Source organism: Linepithema humile, chromosome 2, assembly GCF_040581485.1.
Source record: "Linepithema humile isolate Giens D197 chromosome 2, Lhum_UNIL_v1.0, whole genome shotgun sequence".
Lineage (NCBI taxonomy): Eukaryota > Metazoa > Arthropoda > Insecta > Hymenoptera > Formicidae > Linepithema > Linepithema humile.
The window spans coordinates 1,349,099-1,367,780 of record NC_090129.1 but is presented as its reverse complement, the minus strand read 5'-3'; the positions used below and the strand labels follow the sequence as shown (position 1 = coordinate 1,367,780).

The window sequence follows — 18,682 nt, the reverse complement described above, 5'->3', positions numbered from 1 at the left end:
GTAGGATGTTTTACGGACATACACCTAAATCTTGCATGCATAATGTCAAGTGAGTCGGCAAAACGTTCGATGATCTTTCAAACATAACATGTTGTATATTATGCAGGCGGGTAACTAAAATCACTTAAAGTAAACATATGGTAATAATTACGCACCTAATTAAACTATCACAAACCGAGATACGCGCGGATGATATTAGTTCAAATAGATATTTGCGTCGAACTTTATTGAATTATTATTGTGCATTCGTATCAGTGTGACATATATTCGGATTTATCTGACTTATTTGATTAGAAAGAAATTGCTTTCGACAAGTCTCCAATGTGTCGGGGGTTTCTTTTTTTTGCGTGACACTTTCGTACTCCCATATCAAATGTTTTAAATATTCAGATACACAATAATTTCTTGAATTAACACAGCCTCAATGATTATCTATGTTTGATACATCAACTATATACAAGTCACACAATGCATAAAAGTGCTACACTAAGTTTTCTTCGATAACACACTCGCTAGCAATAAACATTTTACTCGCATGTTTCCCTCGAAGATAACGCATGATGATATCAATACATTATTCTCATTTTTCGTATAATAAAATAATGTTTGAGAAAAACAGCTTATTGCTGATATCATTCAATTTGCTTAACGAAGCAATCTACCTTAATGTGGCAGAGGAAAAAATATTTTTGAAAATATAGCAACTATTCAGTAATTATGAAATAAATAAAAGCATACGATCTACTATAATGAGTTATATTCGTGGCACCATAATATTATTTTCTCCGGAAAGAACCTTAGCTAGTTTCACACCTTCGGCATATAGAAATAGTTCATTTTCGGACAAAAGAAATTGCGTACAAAAGGAAGGCGGAATAGAAAAGAAGATTGATCCCTCGCGCGGCGGGGAAGATTAACGAAAACGAAAAGGTCATGGGAACCTCATTTTTAGCGGTGATGTGTAGAAAGGCGAAGATTAGGGAGAATAAAGCGTCACTCAATAAATATTCAAGGAAAAAAAAAAGAGAAAATAGTGCAAGATATTTGAAATGTTTGAAATTTTTTATACTGGGAATGCGCATCTCGCCAGTTCAATGTTTCGAGATGAACCGTCGTCAGCAAAGATCAAGATGGTTGTCATCTTTCAGGTTTCCACAATTTTTCAGGTAGCGCCTGGATTCTTGCGAGTCTTATACGTTCTGCGTGTATAAGATTCTCGGAATCCAACACAGTTCGAAACGCTAGCGTTTCAAGTTTTTGTTCAATATTGCATCAACGTTCAATCTTTGAAAAATTAATTCTATGATTGAACGATTTTGATACCAGCAGCTGCAAATGTTTATCGTTCTCATTTCTCTTTTTTTTCTTTTTCAATCATTCACTCATTCATTTATTTATTTTTCTCTCATATAAAGTCACGGAAAGCGCACGATATTGCGCATTGTTCTCGTTTCATTTGTTTACTCGATCAGAAGATTTGTGTATTCATGTGACGACAAGAAAAAACAAGGTGAAACGATAGTATCGACGACACGTGTCTTCGCTCCCATTCGAGATGACTAATCGGATTGTAGGAGGCAGACTTCAAACAGGATGACGTGACGAATACGGAAAAATCGCAACGCACGCCTACAGCAACAATACATGAATGACAGACAGAGGACGACTGTAATCATCAAGAAATAATTGAATGAATCGCACACACATATTTCGTAATCTTGGAACTGAAAAATAATGCGTGTTTAGTTTTTTGCTCAAATAGTGGATCTTATAAGTTTTTAGATTTGACAAACTTTATTTAGCCATTATACTTAGCCTTTTGCAATCAATATCAATTCGAACAGAATAATCGGAGAATCATTGCTAGAGAAAAATAAATGTCCTTTATAAGAAAAAATAATATTTCTAATTGGCTTAAATTATTACCAAATTTAACTCAAATTCGAATTTATTTCGTGCTTGTGTTGATTATCGCGTCTAAAAAAAAATGGATTAGAAATCAATGAAAAAATCCTGATTACTTCGGCGCCGTTATGTCGTCTAGCTCAGTCATCTGAGAACCAATCTCTAATGGTTGCTTTCCATTTAGCAACACAAATCGACACGAGCACTGGATGTTGAAAAAAAAAAAAAAAACAGAATGACGCTTGTGTTTACTTGTGTCGCTAAATGGAAGGCACCCGTTCTAAGTCCATCGGAAGTAGTGGTGCACGTGAGCCTCCCCCCACTCTCGGCGTAATTATCCCAAGATTGCTCACACGTATGTGACCTCAACCTTGCTTCGTCACGTCTTATTGCACATATTATGTATATAATGATTTTATTTATTAGCAGAAACACGCTTATTTGATGTGCGTTTATCATCCGTTTAGCATCCGTTGATTGCAATGCTAACAAACGAATTGTCATTAATCACGATTTGAAAATAAAATAATTTGTGATATTGCGCTACTGGTTGTTTACCGAATAACTTTGTTGTCTGATAAGAGAAAAAGATGACACGTGTATCTTAGTGTTATTAAATCGGATACGTCACGCAATCGGCATTTATACCGGAATATACCGGAGCTAGATTTAAAGATAAATTAATTGTTTTTCTTTTCTATATAATTTAGCTACACAATAATTATCCTCAAATAAGATTTTTTAATATGGAATTTATTTTTATTAGGACATACATGCGCACGTTACACGCGCGCCTTTTTTTCTTATTCTTGATAAAAAAATTACGCTCGACGTTTCACTACTGAGAGGAGGCCTCTGTTTTCGTGTGGCTGCTGAATGCGCAGTACAAATATGCGTGTCTCGGATTTTTTTGTTCTATATTATCGGACTCGGGTATCGATTTACTACATGACAATGTCTAGACGCGCAGCAGTTGCTCGACCAAGGGCGTCTCGGGAACGCTGTTGAATCTAATCGTCGACTGTGACGAGAAGTGGGTGGGGATGCTGAAAAACCCAAATCTTGACACGTGTTTATCCTTGAGATTAACCTTAGCAGAGCGACCATCCACCCCTTGAAACGAGGATCGGTGCATCCAGCCGAGCCTGTTGGCGATTTTATTTTTTTTTTCTGACCTTTCTATCGAGGAAGATGAATTATTTCCGCTAAGGGTTTTACTATCGAGATCATATCTTTGCATGGTCCAAATGCATTAGTGTAGTGGGTTTCTTAGAGATCCGAATTCCTTTGTGATTTTAGGCTTTTAAGGGCTAGGTTTACTCTAGAATCTATAATAAGGGAGTTTGGAAACTTCACGTCGGCTTGATCTCTCGATTTACGAAATAATAAATTAGCTAGGGTCAATAATTATATTTTTTATAATTACAAATTTTACTTTTATTTGCAATTTTTATTGTTCTCGCTCAAGACGTACAAAGATTATAATTCTCATAATATCAATTATATTTTTTTATTATAACAATTTCATTGCTTTCATTCTATTTTTACTACTTCAGATTTTCGTGATAATTATTCTAGACCTTAATTAATTTTACTTTACATCAATAATAATATGTTTAACGACTCAAGATATTGTTCTCTTTTTAGTTGCTTTTCTAGTTTCCCATTTATTAATTTTATTAATAAATAAATTTCATATTTTTATTAAAAATTAACTGCTTAAAATTTCTCTACGGACGTCACGCATAAATTATATTGCACATCTTATTTTTTTATATCCATTTTATCAATTTGTTTATGGTTTTTGCATGAATCACTGATAAATATATGCAATGCTTGCTTTTATGCTTGCTCGAGATTCTTCAAAACAGCGCGATAATCATCGTTGCAGCAACAGTTGGCGATCAATCGATGCTCTCTGCAACTGTTGGCGTGCAGAAATCGGCAATCTGCTACTTTGCATTGGTAAGGCAGATCGTGAGAATTGGTACAACAACAGGCGTCGTGTAATAATTTCTCGCCGCAATAGGGATAGATCGAACTGTCGCATAAAGGACATCTGTAATAAAAATATAAGAGTATTACTCGTAAAAATGCGTTATATAATTGTTTTTAATTTTTATATTCTTGGCTGTGCATAAGAGATTCGGTTGTCCAATAAAACAGTAAATTTTAATCTCTTTGATAATGTGAAGACTATTTCGCAATTATGTAAATTATCAATATTGCTCAATTAAACAGTAAACTAAAGCAAACAACTTCTGCAGTCAAAAATAGTCATGACTATAATTTTTAATAAATGTTATCAAATAGTACTTTTTTAATAAATATCAAATATTATTGCTTTATCATGAAATAATTCAATAAATTAGTGTCCATGTAATAAATCTCCAATTTTTTATTGTGTTATCAACAGTTATGTAAAATGCTTGTAACGATGGTCATGATTATTTTTTACTGATTATTTGAGGAACATTACTCTAATCGTCACAATTATATAAATTATCAATATTGCTCAATAAACAAAAATAGCCATGACTATTTTTAACTGTTTTATTATTATTATTTTATCATGAAATAATTAAAAAAATTAATGTCCATGTAATAAATCTCCAATTTTTTATTGTGTTATCAATAGTTATCTAGAGTGCTTGCGAAACACTTTCTACAGTCAAAAATAGTCATGGCTGTTTTTGACTGTAAAAAGTGTTTCGCAAGCACTCTAGATAACAATTGATAACACAATAAAAAATTGGAGATTTATTACATGGACATTAATTTTTTAAATTATTTCATGATAAAATAATAATATTTGATAATATTTTTTTTAAAAAGAGAGAGAGAAAATATCGATTAAATCATAATACTGCTTGGTAAAGGCCTTTTTTATTTGTACAACAGTAACGAAAAATTTACAATAAATTTACCTTTGTGGTCTATATCCTGATGCGAGTGGAGAAAAAGGATAATTTCCTTGGATTTGTCGTATTTCAATCTGCGGCAGAGGCGTTAACGGCGAATCCATCATTGCGCCTGATGTAGGATCGCTTTCTATCTTACTGTGCTCGTCTGTAAGATACTCGCAAGGGGATTTTTGTTAAAAACATAACAATTTTCAGGCATAATTTTTAATAATAAAAATTAAATTATTGCAATTAAAAAATTCAGGATTTTTTAATAAAAATTTGCATATAATTTTTAAATTTATATATAAGAAAAGATGCATTAAATAACATAAAAAAGATGATTGTTTACGAAAAATATCAGAATTCAACATTTTTATTTAAAACTTTATTGCTTCTAGCCTCCAATTTTATTCATGAATATTTTACTATCACATTTTGTTGCCATTTTATTATTATATTGCTATATAATCTTATCGATACAGTTTCAGTCGCTTTATGAACTGAAATAATTAAATTATTTTTATTGCAAACAAAAGCTACTAAATATATTTATTTTATATGTTTGCGTGTGCACAAATGACACATATTATGAATAATGTCAATGAACGCAGAACACTCCAGGCTAATAAATGTTCAACAATTTCCGTTGAAAATTACAAAATAATTTTCGAAAATTTTTTAAAATAAAATACTTCAAAAATATTTGAAAAATAAAAATTACAAAAGTTATATCAAAGCACAAACTTAATTAAGCTTGTATAGAAACGCAATTTAATTAATAAATTTTTACGTTTTGACGTTTAAGAGAAAATATTTATTTATTACCGTGCGCCGTAAAATAATTAACGAATAAATTGACTTACCTGATACACTGAGTGCACAGCAGTGCGACAGAAAGCCGACGCCAAGCAGTATCACTAGAAACAACATTTTTTTATTAAAACCGTATAAAATCGAGGCTTCCGCACACACTTGGTCTCGATACGACTGAAATTTTTCAATGCAACGAAATCGTTCACGGTTCTTTCTCCTTCGCTTTCTTTTCTAAACTCACACAACTTTTAAACACAGGTCTCGCCTGCCTCGTAGAACGCGGTCGATATACCCGTTACTTGAAACTGGTCGGCGATCATCCTTCTCTTCTTATGTACCGGAGAATCGAAAAAAGAGAAAAAAATAGTGACACGAATGTTAACCTGAGTTTCACGAAGCAATGACGATTTTCATGAATAATTTAATCGACATAAAAAAATAATTTATACAAGAAAGCAAAAATCGCGCAAAAGTGAGAAATGTAATTGCTTCTCATGATATATTGTTTTGCAAGAATTGTCGTAAATGAAATACGGATCTGAATCTATTTTTACAATTTAAAAAAAAAAATTTAATAAAAAAATAATAAATTAGTAGAAAAAATAAGATTTATGAAAGATCAGTTTATGTTTTTTTGCTAATTAAAATGTAAATTTATTTCTTAGATTTTACTATTAATTTGGCAATAATGTTCAATATGTTAAGTGAAGAGACTTACTGTCGAGCACGATCTGTGTTAATTTTAAGCTAACAAGTTAATTTTAAGAATTCGGGCATGCGCATTAAATTGAGAAGTGAGTTATAACAAACCGAATTAGTTTTCAATATTGTTATAATTTGTGTGTATTTTGTATGTTACAGATGAACTTGTGAACAACTCCGCTGCTGCGCATCGTGCCGGTAAGTCTATCTAATTTGTTTTATTTTAATAATATTAAAAAAATAGATTGAAAAATAATCTAAAATACAAAGTATCTCACAGACTAATCGTGTCACCTGTTAATAGCAGATTTCTGAGATTTCTCACATGATAAAGATATAAAAATTAATATACGATGTATATGAAGTTTTGACAATTTGATTCGTCAATCTTAAACACTTCCCATTAAAATACTATTATAGCTACGACATTTTGATGTAAAGATTTTTGTCTCCAAATGATCTGAGGATTCTGCTATTGCAGTAACAAGGGATACGCTTCGTCGGGAACGCTTTGCTATCTACATTTATATTAATTGTATCCCACAATTAAAACATCTTGCCTAGTTTCATCGTTATTGCATCATTTAATTACGTCCATAATTTTCACTTTACATGTTTATCACATTGATTAACTGGTAAAAAAAGCTTAGTCTTCGTTATAACGCATTTTTTATTTACTGCACGTACAATAAATGATGTCGTTATGATAGTTAAATCCGAAACAATAGATTGCGTGTCACTAAAGATCTTGTCTTACATCACATTACTATGAAACATTCAATTTTGCTTGAAATATTTCTTACAAATGCTTTTTTAATTAATGACGAATTTAGCTATATATTTCCTAAGAGACACTTCTACTATTATACTATCCGTATAAGCTTGTAACTTCTTATCAATTTTGCTAACAAGAAATTATCAATTTATATAATTGTAATTTCTTATGTACAGTTTAACAAAAATATCTTTGAACTTTGATTTGTGCGAAATACGCGTTTACAAATCTCATTCACATGCATACGTACATACATTCATAATTATCACAATTATTTGCTTTACAAACATTGTTGTTTGGAAAATTCTCTTCAAAAATAAAGATGCCGAGTTTCTTGTTATTTTAATCTTTTGACCTCTTTGTTTCGTTATGATAGAATACAGTTCTTTAATTTAAGAAAATTTAAAGTTGACATCATTCTCATCGAATCACAAAGAATCGCCAGTCCCTTTCGATTGATACAAAAGTAATTTATTAAAATAATCAATAACATACAAAATATTTGGTATCGTCAGTGTATTTTTAGGTCAATAACAGATGTAACCTAAGCACCGTTAAAATCATCAGGAACTTCGTAAGATACGTGCTAACGCGCGACCCAGCGCTCATCGCTAATTGCTTCCCTGCAACAAAAAAAAAAAGAATTTGTTATTAATTGGCAATTACTGCATTGAAACAGTAAAAATCAATAATACACATAAAAATATTAAATCAGTATCATACGTAATAATATTCTGAAATAATAGTATTTACGCAAGATTTAAACATCTCTCGCTATTTTTGGCGATAAAAATTATTCGACAGAGATAAACTGTTTTCCTAAAAGGATTAATCTTAAAATTAATCAAAATTTTTTTTACCGTAAAAATAATTTATATCGTTGGAAAAAGATATATTTATTGTAAAATATCACGATGGTCACAGTACAATCGGATTCAATTTACAAAAGTCGACACCATGCGTGATAAATCGTTTGTCATTCGAGCATAGTTCACGCATCAATTCCGACCTGTGTTTTTGCATTCGTATATCAATACTTTAGAATTACAAACAACGATATCGTCATAACACGGTATCGCGATATAAATCTATATGATCCTTTGAAATGTTTTATAAAGAATATTGCTCTCGTACCGTGAAACAATCTCAAATAAAAAATGCACTTTTTATTAATATTATGTAAATTTTTTGAAAAATGTCTTTTTCAATGATTTGCCTAATTAAAAACGATAAAATTTTCATGAGCATATAAGACACACTTCAAGATTGTTCAACTTATACTTTTTTAATTTTATAACAGTATAATTATATGATTATATAATTAAATATATAATTTATTATATATATATTATTTAATTATATTAAATTATATTAATTATATATATATTATTTAATTATATAAATATATAATTTATATAATTAAATAATATAAGCTTGCTATCTTGCGACATATAAAAATATTTCCTGCGTACATATGCGTGCCACATATTTTATGGCTGCATTTTATTTACGAAATATTGTTTCGCGATCAGAAAAATTCCGACACTTACAGACGGAGGCCAGGTACGAATGGCAACAACAATCCCTTAATCTCGTGTATTCCGCGCAGTTTCCAGCCTGCACTTTAATTTCCTCTGGTCCCAAGCGACAAGTATGTTCGACGAACGGAAACACTTCTGAAACAATAGACAGATAAATTTGTATGTGAATGGACAATTATACTCCTTACAAGTCTCTTTAATATTTCGCTACTTTTTATTCTCAAAAATTAATGGCGAATTAATCTACTCAATTTTAATTGTTTATCATGAGATATTTTTGTTCAGGATTGTATGCTGCTTGAAGATTTAGATACTTTTTTCATCATCTTTTATATATTTTATGTTTATAAACTTCTAAAATGCTGGCTTATGCTTATTTTTGTATCAATGAATAATTTGTAATTTAATTAATTATTTATCAATGAATAATATAGAAATTAATGAGTGATTTATAATTTAGAAAAATATCGATACTTGCAATACAGTTTTAGTAGAAAATTAAGGTATCGCAATTTCATTAAAAAAATTTAAAAAATAATTCTGCGCGCATTTCGAGGCATTGAAATGCGTACCGACATGTAGAATGTTCAATGTAGTATCACGTCGCGATAATTAACTGATTTCGTACGTGGATCGACGATTAATCCGTGTAACGAGATAGACTTCGGCTTCGGAGAGTTTCGACGTGTTATCGGTTTCGGAAAAAAGACAACATGATAAATGAAACGTATAAATGATAAACTGTGTAATGCACAAAATCTCGATCTGTCGTCCTGTGCCTTTTAGCAATTTTAACGCAACCAGTCCTTAATCGTCACGAGCGATTAAAAATAAGCGTGAAATGAAGGAATCGGTTATTCACGGACGCCATTGAACAAACGATTTAGGTATTCCATGTGTGTAGCCGTTGCGTGCAGTAATGCAACTCCGCGCGCAAGAATCTACAAGCGCATTCGGGACACAAATGACAGTGGGTTCACCGTCTTGAATAAAGATCGAGCGAAAATACAAATAATTTATGAGTACTTGTTTTAGAATTTTTTAGGACGGTATTTCTAGAACGGTATTTCTATATCTTTCTGTCTTTAGGAGTGCACAATCTATGCTTTTATATCTTTTAACGATAAAGTATATATTTAAATAATATCGAAATAGGATTCGCGTGTATGAACAAAATAAGTTGTAGAGTATGCAGGCAAATTAGAGCAAAATCTGTCTACAAATAATCTAATCCTAGTATAATTCTAGAATTTATTTTTTTACATTTAGAAATTTAATTCAAAGAACAGATTTGGAAAGCATTGGAACAATGTCGAACTCGAATATTATTTCAAGATTAATTTTTTCTAATTCACAAACACGCTAACAAGAGATAGAATTAATATTTTTCAATTGATTTAATAATATCTATTTATCCAACAAACTGTTTAAGAAATCAAGGAATATAGTAAATAAATATTCGCGTCAAAATCGATAATTATCAGATTCAAGCAGATGCAAATGCATCACCCGTTATTCCGAGCTAATTAGAAATTCGAGCAAAGGGACTTCGGGTCGATGAACGATAGTCCTGCAAGAAGTTCGAGAAGCGCGCGGAATGTTTAAGCGATCTTGCTCGACCATTCGCGTGTAGTGTTAGTCATCCGGTGGATCCTAAGCATTAACGCGCGCGTAGAAGACAAGGATAAGTCATTACGACGAGCGATGATTTCCTGAACAGGTGACTGCCCTTTCGTTCTACCGGAAGAAACTTTGTCGAATTTTTTTGCGTTCGAAAATCGTTATTTTTATGTCTAACCGGCAAATCGCATAAATAAGAATAAATATGTTATTTAAAAAAGGCAATTATTGAAATAAGTTATAATTATTCGCGATATAAATTGATTATGATCATTTAGAGGCAGGAATCGGTGATTATTTGATATTTTACTCTTTTTTGATTTTTGATAATAAAATTTTTTTAATTACATAACCAAAAAATATTATAATCAATAGAAAATATTAACGCTTTTTCGAAAATATTAAAGCTTTGCATGTAACGTGCGATTGATGAATATTATAAAATCCTCCTAAATTTTTATAAATCTTCCTTTTCTTCTGAGTCTTTTAATTTTAATACGTTTTGTTTAATTAGATTTATATAGACTTAATCAAATTTTTCACTTAATTGCGGATTGAGTATATAAACGTTATTGCATTTCTTAAATTTACATCGCGATATTCGAATCTTCCAAATTTTCTGGAAAACGCTTTGAAGAAAACCAGAAAGATTTCTCTAACTTAAATAAACACTTTGTGTCAACTCCACGTTATTTGAGAACTAACATGTGATTTAGCGCACATGTAGTACATTGGTTAAAAATAATTACGATTACGTGGAACTGCGCGATTCGCGATGTCAAATCGCGAAATTACAACAATTCCGCGCTATCATTGGCGCTGCTCTAAATTTCCGTGAAACACGTTGCACAACGCGCTCGCTCGCCACGGCCAATTGTTCACGCACGAATTCGCCGGGTCCCGGGACCGTGGTTTTTCATACGACTTCTCGCTGCGCGAATAGACGAAGGACGAGAGTGGAAAATACGACTTCCGTCGTCGAGAAGGTTAAGCTGATTTCGATCGGCTCGTTATTGCCGAGTTCGCCGCATCGCTTCGTTAGCTCCTCGATATACAAAAGCACGAGCGTGACTTTATTGGGATTTTCATAGATCACCGGTTATGTAAAGTGTACTTACTTGAATACAGAGTGTTGAAGGGGCTGTCGCAGAGGCAATGGTCGTTGATGACGTTTCCATTCTTGCAGTAAGTCATCTCGGAGCTGGTGCAAGGCTTGCATCCCGGAAGGGGTCCTGCGATCGCGAGACATAATTAGCCGCAAATAATTGACGTTTAATCAGAATTAAAAAAAAAAAAAAACTAAGCGAGAAACCAAGTGAAATCGCCACACTGTTAGCTTCTACGATCGCGGGATGAGCAAGATCGTTTCAAGCGAGACGCCGCGTTTCCCGGTCGCAAGAATCGCTGAACATATAGTTGCTTATTAATTAAAGGATTATATTTCATTAACCTCGATACCGGCGACTGTGATTAAAATGCATGACAATCGCGTCGAATCCGCATCCATGATTCACGTTAATTAGCGTCTCGAGGCTTCTTACGCAATTCCACCTGAAATCGTGTCGCGGACGCACAAGCGAATTATCTCTCTTTGTACCGCCGCGTCGACATTGATCGTAGATACGTTGTACTCGCTCTTCATTGTATTCCCTATCATTAATTAACGAAATAATACATCGTGTTCAACTTGGAAAGGTTTTATATTCGCGGGCTGCTTTTAAACGGAACACTTCGTGGAAATCGGAGTTGCAGCTAATTGATCAACCGATAATTATCAAGTCGATAATTATTACCATAGTTAATTGAACATTTTTGATTATTATCGCGCATCTCAATTTCTCCGACTTAATCAATTGAGATGCGCGATAATAATCAAAAATGTTTAAATAACGGTGGTAATAATTATCGACTTAATAATTATCGGTTGATCAATTAGCTCCAACTCCGATTTTATTATTTCGACTGATTAATGCCCATTTCCACCAATGTAGATTAACTTTAATCTCGGTTCAACTCACTCTTCATCTTTTTCTAGTTTTAAGAATTAGAAAAAGGTGAAGAGTAAGTTGAATCGAGATTAAAGTTAATCTACGTTGGTGGAATCCAAGATAAGTCGGAGAAATTGTGATGCGCGATAATAATCAAAATTGTTTAATTAACGGTGGTAATAATTATCGACTTCCTTAACTGTAATTGACACCTTAGCATTATTATTTGTTCCAAATTCACATATTACTGTGTTTGTTATTTGTTACCGTGCCACGACTGCTTGATTAAATCGTAGAAATCAAAGCGTGACGTTGACCTAGCTTCTAATTGACACGAATAATAATATTAGACGGTAATCATCGACTTCCTCGGCCATTTGAATTACCGTAATGAGAGCCGCGTGGACAGTCGGCTTGTTGCGCTGTTACAATACAAGCGGCATCGTCAGGTGCCTCGATGTGATGTAATGACGTATAACAAAACACTCGTACATGCGTGACTGCTCGTACTACGCGCAGAAGAAGCGTGAAACAGCACGATCCAGTGCATCGAAAGGCGGTAGAAAAAATCGCAACACAAGGCCGGAAAATCGGATTTTTCATGCACTAACAATGAGAACTGCACGACATATTTCACTTTTCGATTCAATTGGCCATTCAGCAAATAATATAATAATTCTAATCATGAATACAATACTGTATATTTTTAAATAACTATTGCAGCTCTATAATAATTGATTTAAAAAATAATTTATCGATGAGTCAATATTATATTTGCTGATGCTCTAATTTCAAATTAAGTCAACGTAATTTTTGAAAAAAAAAAATTTCTTAACGAATTACTACTACTAATCTCTAGAATTGTGTTACATACACATATAAAAATACATAAAAAATACTAGAAAATTATTATGCAACATTTATGATATTAAGATACCAAGCAGCGCTTGAGAGTCTTGCGTATTATTTTCTGCGACAGAGATGTTCACGCGTACCTTTCTTGTCCATGCCGACTAGAGTGCGATTAGCAGAACAAAAATTTCGAAACGTCAATCGCACGACGCTGGTTAGGTGGATCAAAGCAGCTATTCTTGGCGAGAAGATAAATACATTTCTGTGTACCGTAAAGAAGCTTTATAGACCGGCCGCAGGAGTCAGACAAGAGCGTTAATGCGACGCTTTTAGCAACTGGGCTAGATTGGGAAAAGCCGCTTCATGAATGTTATTGAGATATGTCTATACTAGACATATCGTAACTCGAAACCTACTTTAGGAATAGATATCTTGACAAATATTCTTCTTTTAATTTTTTTTTTTTTTTTAGCGAAAATGTCGAAGTGTCAACTTTCGAATGAAGCGACTGAAATAGATATTTTTAACAAATTAAGCTTGAAAAAGAGACAACTAAAGTGCAAATCTTTATTCTTTATTTAGTTTCCAGAAAACTTAGGTAAAATTATTATTTTTGTGGCTGATTATTAGTTATCAAAATATCTAATATCAGAAATTTTAAAAGAACTCCAGAGTCTGATATTCCTTCAATTGGTTTTTCATGTTAAAAGATGTCTTGCATCTATTAGGATACATAAAGTTCAATAACCCGGAAAGCTCGTTGCTGTTTGATTATTTCTTTTAGACGTAAAACACTTCTAGGATCTTTTAGTGCGAAACAGTGTTACTCTTGCGTAAACAGAATAATATCGTATATTGGGCGAAATTTTAATGATAGGGAAATTTGACTTGTTGAGAATTTGTTTGAGAGAAATCGCGTGATTCTTACCAGGATATATCTCCAGTTTCTTCGCTTCGGCGAGCGCGTCTTTGCGAAGGACTTCGTGCTCGACAATGTACTCATCGTCAGAATGCTGGTTCACGATTGTGACTGTCTCGAGGCTGCCGAGGGTCAGAATGAGAGTTAGGATACTAATCGCACCGATGTCGATCATGCTAGAGTCGCCCCGTTTCTCATCGTCGATGAGAATCGCGTTCTTCTTAATTACGATAGGCCACGTTTGTCTTCACGTTGTCTTCTCCTTCTTGCGATAACTTCTGTCAAATCGAAAATTAAACTGTCACTAATTTAATATGAATTATTGCAAAATAGGGGGGGGGGAAATATTTGTATTACGATTTTCAATCACAATGTGATTTTTTTTTTTAGATTAAACTCCGAGCTTAATCCTCTTTCAGGGAAACTAAATCAATACTCGATAACAAATAATATTTATTAATTATAACTGTCGGTAAAAAAAACAACATTTCTTTTTTAAGACTGCATTGTGTGTCGATCTTGAATGAAGCAACGCGAAGACAAGATCAGCTGCGATTTTATAGTAAGCTCACCGTACGCCTCTCTTGTTATTCGGAAATTTCAATAGAGCACACAATGAAACGACTGTCGTAACCGGAAGTGTACGGAAGATATGAAGGCAGACGCGGCGACGCCGTCCACGTGACAGCGATTATACTGTATAATTTGCAGATACTGTGTATTGTGTAAGTTCCTTCTAAACACAAATTTTTCTCATTTTTATTTCTTATTAGTTTTGAATGATTTTTAAATTGTAAATGTCATTTTTTGTATTTAGAAATAAGTAGTTTTTAGTTTAGTAAAATTATCGGCAGTGCGTTGCACCTGAAAATGCACAAAGTTTACGCTCGATATGATCGTGCCGAGCGATCGCTCGTTTAGCTGCGTAAGCATTAATCGTGACATCTGTTTCCGGTACGCAGGATCGATACCGTTTTAATATTCAAGGGTGTACGCGGAAAAGTACCGGTACCAACAGGAGGGGTGTCTTTCATATCGATCGCCTCGTTTCGCCTCGTTCCGGTAGATGATTCATCCCCCGCTACTTAATTCAATGTTACCCTCTCTTTAATTCTGGCAACGAATCGGTCCGCTCTCGATCACGGGAGGAGTAATTCTCAATGCAAAAGCAACGAGTGAAATTCAGGACGATTAAAACGCAGTTCCGTTGAATTTAATCGTCTAAACAAACGATATCCTCGCCACAAAGACTATCGGTTACTTTGTTATTGCGAATTTAACGTTTCACAAGCCGTTTGCATAAAAATTCACAACTTTATTACATTTTCCGTATTTCTATTATTTATGTATTTATAATTTTTTTATAAGTGTCTCGGAGTTTTCTTTTTTTAATTGATAAGTTTGTCGGGGAATTAAGTTTCCGCGAAGCTCGGTTTTTTAAATTTAGTTACCAGATGTTTTTAAGCCTGAGCACGTTTTTAATGAGAAAAAACTTTTTATTCACAGAATAATTTGATATTTATATAAATTCGTCAACGAAGTTGACGTTAATTTCTTTCGATTTTATCAAATGAAACCGTGTTTGTGCCAGATATTAAACACACCCGGGGATTTGAACAAAGGAAAAATCCAACGTGCAGTACGGCGTAAAAAGGCGATAATACTAGAATTCTACTCGAGTTGCACGCGTCATGAGTCACGACGGCCTGATGACAACCGGTCATTAATTAGAGCCAATTAAGGGCGGGCAGCGCAAAACGCAAGCGTCTTGCCCTCTGGGACAAAAAGGTGACATCCCGGCGTCTCTTCCTGCCGATGTTATCATCGCTTTGTGAATAGCGCGAGTCGTCTTTATTTCAAAGCGCAGACATAACGTAGCGCCGGCGAGCGTTTAAAACAGCGCGAAACGTAATTAAGGACATTTGACTCAAGTCTCAACGAGGGGCAGGATATGTTTTATTTGCTTTCGAAAATTACGTTGCGAAGCATGTTTTTTGAAGAAAACACATCTAGACAGGAAACGATACGCTAGATGCAATAAATTGTAAAGTGAAATAGAATCTGAGCAATAAATTGTGCTCAATTTTCTGTAATGATAAAAAATCCGTTTATCTTAATAAAACATATTTTATATTTAAAAAATATTAAAATACACATACTTAAAAAATAATATTAAATTATTTATGGTTTTTCACTCTACAACTGCAATAAGTATTATTTTTAAACAGATCATATTAAAATGAATAATATATTTCTCATTTTTTTATATATTGAAGTAAAATTTAGTTATATATTATTTTAACAGATACAAGACACTTTGTTGTAATACTAAATTATTAAGCTAATTCGCTATCATTTCCGGAATGTGTTTTTATACCAAGAAGCGATACGTTCAATTAGAAGTTACGTGATGATTCAAATTCTTATCATACCACGCTAGAAAAATATCAAACATCTTATCGTTACATTTCTCCTTGAACTTAATGTCATAGATATACAAGCTTCAAATCGCGACTGAAATAGTAAACATCGCGTTTCTTACCAGCATTTCACTGAATATCCAGCAATAAAAATTCCAACCGTCTCGATTATATTGTTATAAAACAAAATAACTTCTTACACATGTACTTTCAAAAAATTGTTCACTCTGAATTGTTAAATCGTCATGCGATTTTCGAACTTTCCGTCGCACGTGTTATTCCGTGTTATTCCGTATATTCGAAAGAATAATCGAAACTTTGTAACTAATATATTGCAACATTTAGTGTATACCGAATCACCGATCGGAATCACGAAAAGCCGCGGTAAAAGACGACGGCGGGAAAGCGCGACAGACGGACGAACGACCGTCGAAGGCGGCGGACCGCGTTGAACTGCGGATCGAGAAGGGCTGAAAAGAGTACCGAGCCATACCGAGAGTACTCCGCCTCTGCTGTACGTTGTAAATATCGAAGCTATTATCTGGCCAATGCGATAATATGCTACAAACATAAAATAATATAATCTTTAATGAATTTTTTACTCATATTTTTCAAAATTTTATAAAAATCCGAGATATATTTATTCGAAAAATATTGAAGAAACGTTTATTTCTAAATACGCAATATTTAAAATAAAATTTCTTCAAACTGTGGAACTTATTCTACTTAGAAGAACATCATACTTATCTAAATTTAATTCAATATCAATAAATTTGATACCCAAATAATTTATTAGGATAAAACACAAAGACGATTAAAAAATTATTGAAACTCCTGCTAATAATTTACTCCATAAAATTGATACAAAGTCCTGCTCGCATTATAAAAATTCCAGATCATAAAAATACATAAAATACATTAATTTAAAAAAATTGAAACCTTCCCGTTTATTAATCTATGGTTTTCTGCTTCTTCAAAAGTTGCGTTGTTGTGTTAATTTTACGTGACCTAAACTGGCAAATGGGTCGGAGATTCCGACTGAAGTATCTCCGTATGTTATACGAGAGTCTAATAGACTCTCGTAACGACGCGAAACTGGGGTGGTTTGCATTACCGAGAAGAGAGCACGTACGGTGTGCTACCAAAATAGCATCTCTCATTGTGCGCGCGAAATAACGTAAACGAAAAAGCCACTGGAGCTCTGTTGCAAGTTTGGCTTCGCGAGAGTTTAATGACGGCATTCAATCACATGAGTGCGCTTTACTCGTTCACGTTATTAATACCACCGACAGCAGCATTTCTTAATTATTTATTTAATTTAACTCGTAGATATTTAATTTTTCTGTAATTCTTTAATCTTGTGACATGGTAAATTCAACGCGCTAAAAGAAAATGGCGTTCGGCAGAATATTTCAACACAATGGACAATCATCTTTTCACGCGTTGGAGTGTTAGCTCCGAATTTTCCCAACAAAAGACTGCGCTTCCGAAATTGCACGAAAAACGTACGCCAACAATGAAACAAAGCAATTGTAGACCACTTTGCACTGCGGACGGTTGTTGCTGGAGCTGTTACGATGCACGCACAGGCATGCATAATTTTTTTTTATTCAACCGTTGGCTGTGCTTAGGAATAAGTAGTATAATGGACAGGTAGTGTAAGTTCGCGCGGACAGACAAAAGTGCGATTGTATGCGGAGACCATTCTGGCGCGGACACCTGGCCACGATGGGGATCAGGGATGTATGGTGCGTATGGATCGTTTTATGGTGGCGAACTCGTAAGGAAACTCGGGAGGCTCGGCTAAGAAAATTCCCCTCACGTACGCTATTGATCCTGACCGGACTCTTTATTTCACTCGAATCCTGTGGTAGAAAGAGAAGCAAGGAACAGGAGGAACCGTTCCTGCCGGTTCTTGCCGACATCCTCTTTTTGTGCATTAGAGATATAATATATTCAACTGCATGAAACTATTTAAAATAATTATTTTCTAAGTATATTAAAAGTTATATTACGTAAAAATGTGTTAAACTATCTAAAAATCTTTACTTTGATTAAAACATTTCTTTCAGATTAATCATATAAATTACGCAATAGACAATTATAAGAAGTTGAATACAGTTTGTCAAGAACAAAAGATTTTTTTATAATTTCATAGAAAACTGCGTAATTCAATACGTATCGAGCTAAGTGCGTTAAAGTCCTTTTCAAATTGATTTATTAAATAGAAAAAGAATTGGA

General features: G+C 33.4%; 2 protein-coding genes across 4 annotated transcripts; both read right to left on the bottom strand.

The window, feature by feature from the left end:
* Nucleotides 1-3,315: 3,315 nt before the first annotated feature.
* Nucleotides 3,316-5,913, bottom strand: LOC105677408 (uncharacterized). The gene is made up of 3 exons (XM_012376010.2): nt 5,675-5,913; nt 4,833-4,974; nt 3,316-3,964 (listed from the first exon to the last, which is right to left on the bottom strand). The coding sequence occupies exons 1-3, from the start codon at nt 5,739-5,741 to the stop codon at nt 3,748-3,750; spliced, it is 426 nt and encodes a 141-aa protein (XP_012231433.1). The 5' UTR covers nt 5,742-5,913; the 3' UTR covers nt 3,316-3,747.
* Nucleotides 5,914-6,978: 1,065 nt separating this feature from the next.
* On the bottom strand, nt 6,979-16,926 carry LOC105677406 (uncharacterized). 3 transcript variants are annotated; one of them, XM_067348891.1, is made up of 6 exons: nt 16,564-16,926; nt 14,031-14,299; nt 13,246-13,263; nt 11,381-11,494; nt 8,652-8,777; nt 6,979-7,724 (listed from the first exon to the last, which is right to left on the bottom strand). In XM_067348891.1, the coding sequence occupies exons 2-6, from the start codon at nt 14,194-14,196 to the stop codon at nt 7,624-7,626; spliced, it is 525 nt and encodes a 174-aa protein (XP_067204992.1). In that variant the 5' UTR covers nt 14,197-14,299; nt 16,564-16,926; the 3' UTR covers nt 6,979-7,623. The 3 variants fall into 3 exon arrangements, with proteins under 3 accessions (XP_067204992.1, XP_067204993.1, XP_012231431.1); XM_067348892.1 differs by lacking the exon at nt 16,564-16,926 and adding an exon at nt 14,594-14,616; XM_012376008.2 differs by lacking the exon at nt 13,246-13,263 and having other exon boundaries at nt 16,564-16,923.
* Nucleotides 16,927-18,682: the final 1,756 nt, after the last annotated feature.

Excerpts from the sequence above, each read along its gene's own strand:
- LOC105677408 (XM_012376010.2), bottom strand. The coding sequence starts at position 5,741 with ATGTTGTTTCTAGTGATACTGCTTGGCGTCGGCTTTCTGTCGCACTGC. Across the intron at positions 4,975-5,674 it reads CTGTGCACTCAGTGTATCAG|ACGAGCACAGTAAGATAGAA; the intron begins GTAAGTCAATTT and ends AGTATCTTACAG. Across the intron at positions 3,965-4,832 it reads TCAGGATATAGACCACAAAG|ATGTCCTTTATGCGACAGTT; the intron begins GTAAATTTATTG and ends TTTTTATTACAG.
- LOC105677406 (XM_067348891.1), bottom strand. The coding sequence starts at position 14,196 with ATGATCGACATCGGTGCGATTAGTATCCTAACTCTCATTCTGACCCTC. Across the intron at positions 8,778-11,380 it reads CTTCAACACTCTGTATTCAA|AAGTGTTTCCGTTCGTCGAA; the intron begins GTAAGTACACTT and ends CTATTGTTTCAG. Across the intron at positions 7,725-8,651 it reads TTCGTACCTGGCCTCCGTCT|GGAAGCAATTAGCGATGAGC; the intron begins GTAAGTGTCGGA and ends TTTTTGTTGCAG.